Source organism: Arachis stenosperma, chromosome 3 (genome assembly GCF_014773155.1).
Source record: "Arachis stenosperma cultivar V10309 chromosome 3, arast.V10309.gnm1.PFL2, whole genome shotgun sequence".
Classification (NCBI taxonomy): Eukaryota; Viridiplantae; Streptophyta; class Magnoliopsida; order Fabales; family Fabaceae; genus Arachis; species Arachis stenosperma.
In genome coordinates this window covers 17,917,255-17,930,726 of record NC_080379.1, presented here as the reverse complement: position 1 = coordinate 17,930,726, position 13,472 = coordinate 17,917,255, and the positions used below count along the sequence as shown (strand labels likewise).

The following is a 13,472-nucleotide window of genomic DNA, read 5'->3' as shown; positions in this document are numbered from 1 at the left end:
AAATTAAGTGGAAAAAGGTATCAAAATTCTTAATGAGAATTCCAGGAATCAGTGCAATGCTAGTCTAAGACTCCGGTCCAGGAATTAGACATGGCTTCACAGCCAGCCAAGCTTTCAAAGAAAGCTTCGGTCCAAAACACTAGACATGGCCAAAGGCCAGCCAAGCCTTAGCAGATCACTGCTCCAAAAGCAAGATTGATAAAAATCAACAAGCTCTTGTGATGATAAGTTGAAACCTCGGTCCAATGAGATTAGACATGGCTTCTCAGCCAGCCAGACTTCAACAAATCATCATGAAACTCTAGAATTCATCTTCAAGAATTTCGAAAAAAAAAATACCTAATCTAAGCAACAAGATAAACCGTCAGTTGTCCAAACTGAACAATCCCCGGCAACGGCGCCAAAAACTTGGTGCGCGAAATTGTGAACAATACTTTTTCACAACTCTCATAATCCCCGGTCATGAACTCCAAAAACTTGGTAGCTCAATTCCATGGCATTACACAACTTCGCACAACTAACCAGCAAGTGCACTGGGTCGTCCAAGTAATAAACCTTACGCGAGTAAGGGTCGATCCCACGGAGATTGTTAGTATTGAAGCAAGCTATGGTCATCTTGCAAATCTTAGTCAGGCAGACTCAAATGTATAATGGTGATGAACGAAAATAACATATAAGATAAAGATAGAGATACTTATGTAATTCATTGGTAGGAACTTCAGATAAGCGCATGAAGATGCCTTCCCTTCCGTCTCTCTGCTTTCCTACTGTCTTCATCCAATCCTTCTTACTCCTTTCCATGGCAAGCTCGTGTAGGGTTTCACCGTTGTCAATGGCTACCTCCCATCCTCTCAGTGAAAGCGATTGCATATGCTCTGTCACAGCATAGCGGAATTCAGCTGTCGGTTCTCGGTCAGGCCGGAATAATATCCATCGATACTTTTGCGTCTGTCACTAACGCCCCGCCTGCTAGGAGTTTGAAGCACGTCACAGTCATTCAATCATTGAATCCTACTCAGAATACCACAGACAAGGTTAGACCTTCCGGATTCTCTTGAATGCCGCCATCAGTTCTTGCCTATACCACGAAGATTCCGGTTAAAGAATCCAAGAGATATTCACTAAGCCTCGGATGCTTGTAGAACAAGAATGGTTGTCAGTCACCTTGTTCATAGGTGAGAATGGTGATGAGTGTCACTGATCATCACATTCATCAAGTTGAAGAACAAGTGATATCTTGGACAAAGAACAAGCGGAATTGAATAGAAGAATAATAGTAATTGCATTAATACTTAAGGTACAGCAGAGCTCCACACCTTAATCTATGGTGTGTAGAAACTCCACCGTTGAAAATACATAAGAACAAGGTCTAGGCATGGCCAAATGGCCAGCCTCCCAATGATCTAAGATAGCATAAAACACGAAGGTAGCTACCCAGATTTCAAATACAATAGTAAAAGGTCCTACTTATAGAAAACTAGTAGCCTAAGGTGTACAAAAGATGAGTAAATGACATAAAAATCCACTTCCGGGCCCACTTGGTGTGTGCTTGGGCTGAGCAATGAAGCAATTTCGTGTAGAGACTCTTCTTGGAGTTAAACGCCAGCTTTGGTGCCAGTTTGGGCGTTTAACTCCCATTTAGGTGCCAGTTCCGGCGTTTAACGCTGGAATTTCTGTAGGTGACTTTGAACGCCGGTTTGGGCCATCAAATCTTGGGCAAAGTATGAACTATCATATATTGCTGGAAAGCCCAGGATGTCTACTTTCCAACGCCGTTGAGAGCGCGCCAATTGGGCTTCTGTAGCTCCCGAAAATCCACTTCGAGTGCAGGGAGGTCAGAATCCAACAGCATCTGCAGTCCTTTTGAGTCTCTGGATCCGATTTTTGCTCAGATCCCTCAATTTCAGCCAAAAAATACCTGAAATCACAGAAAAACACACAAACTCATAGTAAAGTCCAGAAAAGTGAATTTTAACTAAAAACTAATAAAAATATACTAAAAACTAACTAGATCATACCAAAAACATACTAAAAACAATGCCAAAAAGTGTATAAATTATCCGCTCATCAGCAACTTAGGGGGAGGTATCTTCAATGAAATTGCGAGCTCCACTCCCTTGTGCTCTTTTCTGATAATTACCACCTCTTTGCAAGCTTCTTTAATTTCAACCTCTTCCTCTTGGTAGCTTTCTTCCAATTCAATCTTCTCTTCATTGCTTTCTAAGGGCATGAGAGGTTGTGCTTCTTCTTCTTGAATCTCCATCTCTTGATCAACCTCTTCCAAGTCTTCAACTGTGATATGCCTTGGAGGTTGTACACCCTCCTCAACATCAATTGCAACCGTCTTGGAAGGAGGCTCTATGTTTTGACTTTCCCATGGATGTTCAGCATCTCCTAAGTCTTCAACCAATTCTTCTTCTTCAATAATTCTGGCTTCCTCTACTTGTTCCAGTACAAAGTCATGCTCCGTACTGTTCACTGGAGTTTCTAGTATCTCCTTCATACTACGTTCTTCATTAGATTATCCACATGAAGCCATGGGGGTTCCTTGAGTGTCCGAACGTCGGGAAGCTAATTGACTCATTATTGCTTGCCCCAATTGATGAATGGTTACCTGACATCGATCCACTGTTTCCTTGAGACAATCCTTTGTCTCTTGATGCACTCGGCTTTCATAAATAGGATCATAGTGCTCTTGGATTGATGGATATGGAGATGGTGAATATTGAAGTGGTGGTTCTTGTGAGTAATTGGGTTGGAATTGGGGTGGTTCTATATATGGTTTATATGGCTCATAAGGTGGTTGGTATGGTGGTTGAGGGTTAGGGTTATATGGAGGTGAATGGCAGAAAGGGGCTTGTGAGTTTGGTGGTCCAAAGTTATGTTGAGGAGGGGTTCATAGGCGTATGGTGGTGGTAATTGATAATCAAAAGAGCGCTCACTATAGCCATTGCCTTGATATGCATCACAAAATGGTTGTTGATAGTCCATTGGAGGCGGTTGTTGCCATGAGGGTTGAGTAAATCCTTGTGGCTCCTCCCATCTTTGATTCTTCCAACCTTGATGCCTGTTATCATTATAATTTCCATCCCTAACAACAACATTGGAATCAAACTTGAAACCAGAGGGGTGAGAATTCATAGTAATTAGTAAAAATTAAAAAAAAATAAATAAACAAGCAAAAAAAAAATTTTAAATATTTACAATAACCAATAATAAGGCACACGTTTGCAATTCCCCGACAACGGCGCCATTTTGACGTTGGAATTTTTGCTAGTAAAGAATTTATAAAAATATTCGCGTTGTAGATATAGCTTCTAAACTAACAGAAATCCCTTCGTGCAAACGTTTTGGTTGTCACAAGTAACAAACCCCTTAAAAATTGTTAACCAAGTATTCAAATCTCGGGTCGTCTTCTCAAGGAATTGCAGGGAAGTATGTTCTTATTATTGGTTATGCAAAGGTATGTTTTGGGGTTTTTGGATCAAGGTAAAAAGTTAGAAAAGCAATGGCAGAGGGAATAAAATAATAACAATAAACATAAACTTTTGGCAATGTATTAGAAATTGGAAGTCCAGACCGAATTATCCTTATCAATGATAATAAAAATTGAATCTCAATTTCACTTAGTTAACCCTTACTTAAAGCAGAGGAAGGTCAAGTGACTAATTAGTTTGATCTTCAAATCCGAGTTAATTCCTAAGAAAAGATTGGGATTATTGAAGTTCAATTCAATTAGAGGAGATAACAATTATCAATTATGCTGTTGAATTGGATAACTCCTGAGTTACTGATTTCTTAACTAAAACCAAAAGGAAAGGAAATTGAAGCTACTGGAATAAAAATGTCTTCCGATTGAAAACAACAATAACATAAATAAAAGAAAGCAATATTAAACTGAAATATCTCAAATAACATTAATTTAAAAGAGTAATCTGTAACATGGAAGAGTTCATAAATTAAATTGGGATAAATAAAAATAAAGAACCTGGGATTGAGAGTCACTCCTAAAACTAAGAGAAGTCCTAAATCCTAATCCTAAGAGAGAGAGTAGAGAACCTCTCTTTCTAAAACTACATCTAAAATATGAAAGGTGAATTATGAGAGCCTCCTTATGAATGGATGCATTCTCCCACTTTATAGCCTCTAATCTGTGTGTTCTGGGCTGAAAATTGGGTCAAAAACAGCCCAGAAATCGCTGGTCTCGAATTCAACCACGCTGGATTTCCGTCACTGCGACGCGGCCGCATGGATCACGCGGTCGCATCGCCTAGCGTCAGGGAAACTATAGCATATTATATATAAAATCGAAGCCCCAGACGTTAGCTTTCCAACGCAACTAAAACCGCGTCATTTGGACCTCTGTAGCTAAAGTTATAGCCATTTGAGTGCGAAGAGGTCAGGCTGGATAGCTTAGCGATTTCTCCAACTTATTGTATTCCTTCCATTTTTGCATGCTTCCTTTCCATCCTCTGAGTCATTCCTGCCTTATAATATCTGAAAACACTTAACACACATATCAATGCATCTAATGGTAATAAGAGAGGATTAATATTAGCAAATATAAGTCCAAAGAAACATGTTTTCAATCAAAGCACATGATTAGGAAGGCAAATGTAAAACCATGCAAATAGTATGAATAAGTGGGTAAAGAGTAGATAAAAACCACTCAATTGAGCACAAGATAAACCATAAAATAGTGGTTTATCAATGACTTGTCATCACAACACCAAACTTAAATCTTGCTTGTCCCCAAGCAAGCACTAAACATAAGGAGAAATGAAATGAAACAGAGAAGCATACATGTCCTTATTTAGCAGATAATTGAACTTGGTTCATGGGGTTTTATGCAGACAAATGTAGCTCAATTATTCTTAGCTATCTGATATGGAATGTCTCTTTGATGGTTCACTAGAGTTGCTGTTATAATGCCTTGCTTTTTGATTGATCCCTGTTAGCTTTTTCTTTCTTTCTGTTTGCTTAGAAAGCTTATTTCTTAATGAAAGCTTGGTGGCAAGTGTTACAGCAGCCCTTTTGGCTCAATTTTGCTCCACACTACTTCACCACAGACACATGGCTCACAATTTATTCCTAGGAACATTGATGCCCAGCATCTCTTTGGATCACTAAATGCTTTGTAACTAGGTTGCTCTTGATAATGGACTTTCGATTGGCAATCCCAGATTAGTTAATCCAAGTGGCCAAGTTTTAAAATACTCCTTAGAACCTATTTGTCCAAGCATATCCTAGTACAAAAGCACCACAGGCATATGTCCTAAGGTCTAAGCTATTGGTGTCTAGCCTTATTGTTTGTTTCTTTGCCAATTCTTAGCTTTTCTCTTTCTCTTTTTTTTTTCTTATTTTGCTTCATTCACAAGGGATGCTCATTAATGAGAGGTTTTATAGCAGCAAACTAATTCACACTACAAAGAACATCTTATTAGGCAGCTTTTATTAGTGAGCTAATCATTAAATCAAACAAGTACCACCATTGAATTTCATTCTAATTCCCACAACATTGGACAATCACTTTCTGTATCAAACATTTTTCTTTTATTTATGCAAAAGGGAACAAAATAGAATGTAAGCAAATGATTGATAACAAGCACAATGCAAGCTAGCAAGAACTCTATTAAAGCATGAAAGTGCAAAACATGAAAGAATTGGAGGCATATCATGTTTCAGACATGCATCTTCCTTATTTAAATAAAAAACTATGAAAGGAACTTCACCACCTCTAGTTGTCATGCTCTTCCCTTCTGCTGGATTTTCCCTTCTTCTTTCTTTCTTGGGGTTCTTCAGTAGGGCACCTATGATCCCAAATTTGATCTACTTGACCCGAGAGTCTAGCTGTCTCCAATCCATGCTGCATGTGTGCTATATTCTTTCTGACTTGTGCTCTCTACTGCTCCATAAATTCTGGGCATTGAGCAAATGGCTTGATCTCTTGGTTCAATGTTGGCATGCCATGGACTACATAATCCAACTTTGCTTGATTTTGCATATTATACCCCCATTCTATCCACGTGCACATGCTCTCCAATAGTATGATATATATTCTTCCATTGATAGAGATTCTAAGTGTACTCCCCATACTTGGCTTGGCGTAGGAACAATCCATTAACTGATTCTTGAACGCTTGCTGATTGTTCCTTTCGCCCCTCCAAAATTCTTTCTTGAAACTCTCTTTGTTGCTCCAACATCTTGAGTTGGAAGCTTTCTTGCTTCTCCATCATTTGCTGTTGCCAATGCTCTTGTTGCTCTTGGGCTTTCAAGTATTGCTCTTGTTGCCTCAAGTATTGTTCTTGCTGTTGCTCCTGTGCTCTCATGAATTGCTGAGACATTTCTTCAATAGCTCTCTGCATTTGGCTCAAATCCAGTGCACTAGAAGCTTGCTCTCCCTCTACTTTTGGTTTTCTTCTACTTTTTTGGTGTTTTCTCTCCTCTTGGTCGTCATCAACACCATCCATTCTCTGTTTGGTGATTCCTCTGCTTCTTTTCACTTTCTCAGTATCTTCATCCTCAAAAAGCATAGAAAAATATGACATGATGACATGTCATCAAAACCTACCATGGATGATGTGTTTGGCATATTATGCAAAATGATATTAGACATTTAGGGAATAAGTCAAAAGATGGTTCTTATATCTTGAAAGATTTCAAAGCTTGTATGTATAATTCTGAAGATTAGTTTCAATTTTCAAGGGCATGGGATGCATTGCTTCAAAGATACAAAGTGGAAGATAATACCTGGTTGAAGAGTACTTATAAAGTAAAGAAAAAATGGGCTCATATTGCTATATGAAGAAGGGGTATACTATAAGGAAGCCAAGTACTCAACTTAGTGAAAGTTTTAATAGTAACTTGAAAGATTTTATGTAGTCAAGCTTAGACATAATTTTCTCAAACAATTTGACCGTCGGTGTCAAGCGATATAAGGAATGACAAGCTGAATACAATGCAAGACAAAAGTTTCCTAGACCTAAGATGATTCACTCGCTATTATTAAAGTATGCTGCACAGGTATATACTCCTATTACATTTAATTTATTTCAAAATGAATTTGATTGGAGTTCTGTTACTTATATGGTTTCTCGTAAAGAGAATAATCACATTTGTGAATATCAAGTTGTCATTTTTAAAAAAGATGAGAATACACTGTGTCTGACAATGTGAAATATATGATAATTACTTATAGTTGTGGAATATTTGAAACAACAGGATTCTTATGTTGTCATAGTTTGAAAATTTTAAATGTTTGGGATGTGAAGCGAATTTCAGATCAATATATTACAAAGAGATGGATTAGAAAAGCAAGAGAGATGATTGTTCAGATAAAAAAGTTGTTCAAAATGATATTAGAATGGATGTCACAGGATGGTATAAGAATATATGTTCTAAAGCAATCAAATTAGCTGCTCAATCATCATATTTTGAAATAACATTTAGTTTTGTTGAGCAGGTTATAGATGAAGCATGTAAGAAGGTAAATTCTTTTTGTAGACGCAATTAAGATGATGATGTAAAAAAAATTGTTAATAGTTGTTCAAATGGAGTTGCATTAGAAAGACTACTTGGAAATGTGAAAGGCTTGAAAAAAAAAAGACAAAAAGATAGAAAAAGACTCAAAATCTGGGTAGAAAAGCAATCAAATAAGAAAATGGCATTAACAAGGAAACATTCTACCCAAAATTGTCATGTTGTAATATTTTTTATTTTTTATTATCATTTTCTTAACATTTTTAAAACTTATTGAAGTTCTTTTGTATTATTACTTTTCTTATAATAGTGTTTATATTGTTGAAATTTTCACATCGAATCCCTAAAGTCAAGTTGTTTTGCTACTTTATTCATGCCATGACATTACTGATGAATCATAAAGTCAAGTTATAGCACCAAATTTAGTTAACTAATTGATAGGATGAAAAATTATTTGTTTGAATTTTGCAATTTTTCTTTTAGAATTTATAATGAATGACTTTAGGGATTTTGTATTTTTTATTTTGTTTATGCTTTTTACTATTTGTATGTTCTTATCATAATATATTTTCTCTAATCTTAAGTCATGTTTATCATTCTACACTAATATAATGAAAATGATAAGTATAGGCTACTTAGATTAGGATTAACAAGCCACACATTTAAACTTAAACTACAATATTAGACACAAAACAAACATCATAAATACATAAAATTACATAAAAATACAAATAAATTAATTCAATTTATATCAATATAAATTTATTAGAGATCTATTAAACCAACATCAAATTATTAGTTAAAGAACATGACAGTAAAATATAAAAAGAGGATTAAATATTGTAAAAAAGGAGGAGAATTAAAAATAATTTTCTTTTTTGTTGAAGAAAAAAGAAAGAAAAAAATAAAAGAGAAAGAAGATGAAATAAAAAGAAAAAATCATTTGAAATTCCTCTACAAGATGAGAAGCAGCCGTCGTATAATAATATAGTATCAATATCAGAAAAATCAATTTTATCAAAAAGTCCTTTTTTAACTTCTTTTGATTATTTTATAAAAAGATTTTAATATGATAAAATCATAACCATCTAATAATTTAATGATGTAGATTAATTTACTTTTTTTTCTAAAGTAACTAAACAATTTTAGGAAAACTAAATCTAAAATATTTGGCCTTTTTGTTCTAATAGCAATTGTAAATAGCCACCTCAGAGAATAAAGCTATGTTGTTTTGGCAGTATCATCAGTAAGTTGATACTAGCAATAAAGTAGTTACATTTTCTTAAATTTTTTTGTAAACAAAATTGGCTTTTACACTTTGTTTGGATGCAAGATGGAAAATGGGAGGAAAGAAAATAGAAAGAAAAGTTTTTTTTTTTTGTGTATTCTTTGGTTGAAGAGAAAATGGATGGAAAGAAAATAAAAAGAAATTTTTCTTTTGCTTGGATAGAAGAAAAAGTAAGAAGAGAGAAAATTATACCCGAGTGAAATTACATTAATACCCTTACCTTTGTTATAAATAAATTATAATATATTAATGTATTCAAATCATTTTTCTAATAAAAAAAAGTGATCCCAATTGTATTTTAGGATTTTAACATATTACTTTGTTAACAATAATATTTTTTTGAATTTATTCTTTTTTATTGTCTTCTACCTGTCATAAATAAAAAGATGTATTATTGTTTTTTAAATATATACAAACAAATAATTTCATAAAATAATAATAAAAATTACTCATACGTTACATCATTAATCTCCTTAATCATATTTAAGAAAAAGTTTCACTAAATCGTCTTTACAAAATAAAATATTAACATCAGAAGTAGCTAACATTTCTTTCTTACTACATGCGACAAAAAATCATATACAACTTTTGTAAACATATAACAAAACACCAAAAGAGTAACAATGAGCAGGACTTTAGGAGAGTACTATTTTATCACCACACTAGTTTCAAAAAGGGTCATTCTTCACGGTCAGAGTCATTAGCATACGCCTACTTTCAAAAAAAATCAATTCTACATAGCTTGAGCCATCTTTAAACATCTACTTAAAAAAAGAAAGTTTTTCCTAGTTAAAAATATTAACACATGATCGATTTCTGTTTGTACTAAGCAGCGTACTCATTATTCTAAAACATTTTCAAGTATTATGATTCCAGAACAAGCATATACAACAAATATAATTTAACACAAAGATTAGAGTTAATCATAATAAACTATTTTGTCAGTATCTTTCTATTCAAACAACCAGTCAATCTCAAAGTATCAACAAAAAGCGATAAACAACCATGTGTTAATATAAATAAAATAGAAAATAATATCTTATTCAAATTCTGAAGATATATACTCATACTTTATGACAATAAGAAACACATAACCAATTGTTAAAAACAATAACCTCAAATTAAGTAGAAAGTAAGTGCGTTTAAAATTATACCTGTAATGGTGAATATTTTCTGGAAGTATCATATCTTCTAAATGAACACTAGCAGCAGTCATGAAATGAAAAAGAGCATACAGTCGCATTTCAGGTGGGATACTAAAAAGTTAGCACTTTTTCTGCTCATTTTCACATAAAACTGATAACATTGCATCTGATATGAACCTACCAGACCCAATTCAGTCAACATATCACATACATCTGATTCGCTGTAAAGGCAAGGCCTACTTTGTTGCATAATAGCTAACCCTTTTTCAGCAATTGCAACTTGTCTTTCAATTAACAAGACTTATTTTTCGGCAATCGAAACTTGCCTCTCAGCCACAGAAGCTTGTCTCTCAACTGATTCAACCTGCCTCTGAGCCACGTCATGTAGCTTGCTAGGCAGATAACTATCCTCTTTTACAGCATCGGTCATGGTAGTAATTTTCAACGCAACTTTCTCATATTGTGCCTCCAAAAAATCATTCATAGGAGACTTATGCTTTGTATCTCTTAAAGTTGAAGTCCCTCCTAATTGATTTGGTTGACTATGAGGAGCACTTGGTGAATCTAAATTAGCACAAAACGTAAGGGTATCATGTCCCACATTAACATCTATGTCAGAAAATCCAATATTTTCAAACGAGTCATTCAAGTCAATAGGATCTCTATCAAGTTGTTGAATATGTATTTTTCACATTATGCCCTATAATATGTAGGAATTTAGCGACTTGCTCTTCAACTGAAGAGCGAGTATAATCCTTTACTCTACCAGTTCCTCTAAATTTTTGACACAACTACCTAAATGCTTCAGGGTCCACACATATGACATCTCAGCATTTTTCAGATTTTAGTAACCTTGTCATTAGCTTAGTACACCTAATTTCTCTTTTCAAGTTGTCGTCATTAATTTGCCTAGATATATACTGTGATAATAATTCCAAAGTATACAATGCATGCACTATAATTGTAACACCCTACTATACAGAGTCTTATGCTTAAGTCATAAAACTGAGGTGGCGAGGTATTATGACCTCTAAAAGTAAAATTACATATATAATATAGATGGAAGTTTTATCTAAGAGCCTTTGAAGAAAAGTTATTAAACAAAATACAAGTAGAATAACGCAACACTCACAGTCGGATAAAAGTAGAAAGGTGGATAAAATTGAACGGAAGAGATAATATAAATATATAATATCAGAGTTCCAAAGATGCAATTAACAAGTTCTAGGCTCGGCCTGCAAAGCAAAGACCGACCAGCGTATACATTTACATATATAAACACCCCAAGGTAACCCAAAACAGAAAACCGACAACCTATTTCTCCGAGTCAACCTCTAAGAGGGACAAACATAAAATATAAGGTTGAAAATCTATATACATATATAAATATAATTAAAATACAACCCTGAATCCCAAGAGTTCTTCGCTTCCTTAGAGTCTCCAGAATACACAGTGTGGTGCTTCTCAACCTGCATCTGAAAAACAACAGCACGTATGGAATGAGAACTGGAGGTTCTCAACATGGTAGTGGTGCCGCATACATAAGATATAAGGTCTTGGAAAGCCAGACGCAATCCTAGAACTCCGACACATTATAAAAATTAAAGATTTAAAATGAAAACCATAAATGGGGTGGTCCGCTAAGGTTCTAAACTTACCAAAACCATTTTAAAACCCTCGATTCCTCCGCCTTTTCTCCAATCCTCCAATTCCAGTGCACAGACAAATAAATCAGACAAGACAAGCACATACAAAAAGCATATATACAAGTAGGCAATTAGCAATTAACATGAATAAAAAACAATTAAGCAAGCCAAGACAATGCACACTAAAAAAAAAGATACAAATGCACATGATGCATATCTTTCCTACTGGCCGTGAGCTCACGTGTCGGTTAAATCGCCAGAACCCGATACATCCGGTATGTAACACCCTCACTATCAGAGCATCACGCTTCCGGCTGCGCCACTTTGATAGCTTGGATATTATGACAATTTTAAACATATTTAATACTAAAATAGGAGCCTGTTTAAAACTTAAAACCGCATAACCTTCCAAAACACTTTTTCATTGAGATCATAAACATGTATATACATACAAACCAGATATAATTCTTTAATATATATATATATATATATATATATATATATATATATATATATATATATATATATAACGATAACTTACAAACATACATATCACAAATTCTTATCCCTCTTACAAAATTGATAAAGATAAAGGCGAGGGAAAAATAATAACTAAGATAATACAAAAATATCAAATAAACAGAAAATGAATATAACTTTTCTGAAGCTTCGTCGCCCATATTCTGAAAAGGAAAAATCTGTAGGGGCGTGAGAACATCGTCCTCGCTGGTTCTCACTGTAGGGTTACAGAATTGCTATAATAAGATACGAAAATAAAACTGTTTTTAAAGTACAGTGATTAATGCTCGTCTTATGTGCCTTTTTGAAATCCAAAGAGTTAACATCCAAAAATCCATTTCAAAAGAAGAAATAAGCTAATTATCCAAAGCTTAGAAAACTTTTTCCTCTATTATAAAAATCTTAAAATCTTTCCTAGAGGGTATGAATGACCAGCATGTCCAAGTATAAGTTCATTAAGTCTATGCTTAATCAGTTTGATTTTTAATACTTTACTAAGACATAAACATGAAAGCAGTTACCTACGCGGTATAAATGATCGTTCTGTTCCAAGCATAAGTTCATTAAGTCTATGCTGAACCAGTCAGATACTTTATACAGAACTAGACCTCAAACATACCAACCACGGCCTTAGGCCCATCCAATCCAACACGGCCCCCGACCCAAACAAATCAATCATCAACCAATTTATCACAAACCAACCAATCAAACACAATCACAATTAATATAGTTCAAGCACAATCAAAAGCAATTACCACAAGTATAACATTTAGCAATTAACATAAGTATTCACATAGGCAAACCAATTATAATATACAGACCCAAACAATGTCACATAGATGCAAAAGATGAATGTCTATTCCTATTCAAGCCGTGAGCTCCCGTGTCAGTTCATTGCCCAATACCCGACAATGGTATTTGAGTAGGCGTTATGTATCGTCGTCCCTACCTTAGCCAACGTGTCTTCCATGAGCGTTATATATCGTCGTCCTCATGGGGAACCTTCCTTCTGGCCTCCAATAGGCATTACGTATTGCCATCTCCACTGAGCCTTATCCTTTGGGTCTCCAGTAAGCGTCCTCACTGAGCCTCATAATCCACTTTTTCTTCAAAAATTAATTCTCTTTCAAAACGGAGCTACCTTAGGTAACATTTCCCAAAATTTCCAAAAGACTTTCAAATATCATATCAAATGGAATTCTCTTTGAAAAGACTCAAATTCTTCACTTTTAAATCATCCGTTTAACTATATTAAATCAGAGTAATTAATTAACAATCCTTGGTAAAGACTCAAGACTCTAGGAGAAGAATAACATACCTCTTTTCTTAAATTCTTTATAAATCTTTGAAATCATAGTTACTTAAATTGAAATCGATTAAAATGAAGATTTAAAA

The 13,472-nt window shown here is 34.6% G+C and overlaps 1 protein-coding gene across 1 annotated transcript; it reads right to left on the bottom strand.

The window, feature by feature from the left end:
* Positions 1-6,077: 6,077 nt before the first annotated feature.
* LOC130965623 (uncharacterized) lies at positions 6,078-6,548 on the bottom strand. The gene has a single exon (XM_057890392.1). The coding sequence runs from the start codon at positions 6,546-6,548 to the stop codon at positions 6,078-6,080; it is 471 nt and encodes a 156-aa protein (XP_057746375.1).
* Positions 6,549-13,472: the final 6,924 nt, after the last annotated feature.

Bases quoted from the DNA above. Each gene is read 5' to 3' on its own strand.
- LOC130965623 (XM_057890392.1), bottom strand. From the start codon at position 6,548: ATGTCATATTTTTCTATGCTTTTTGAGGATGAAGATACTGAGAAAGTG.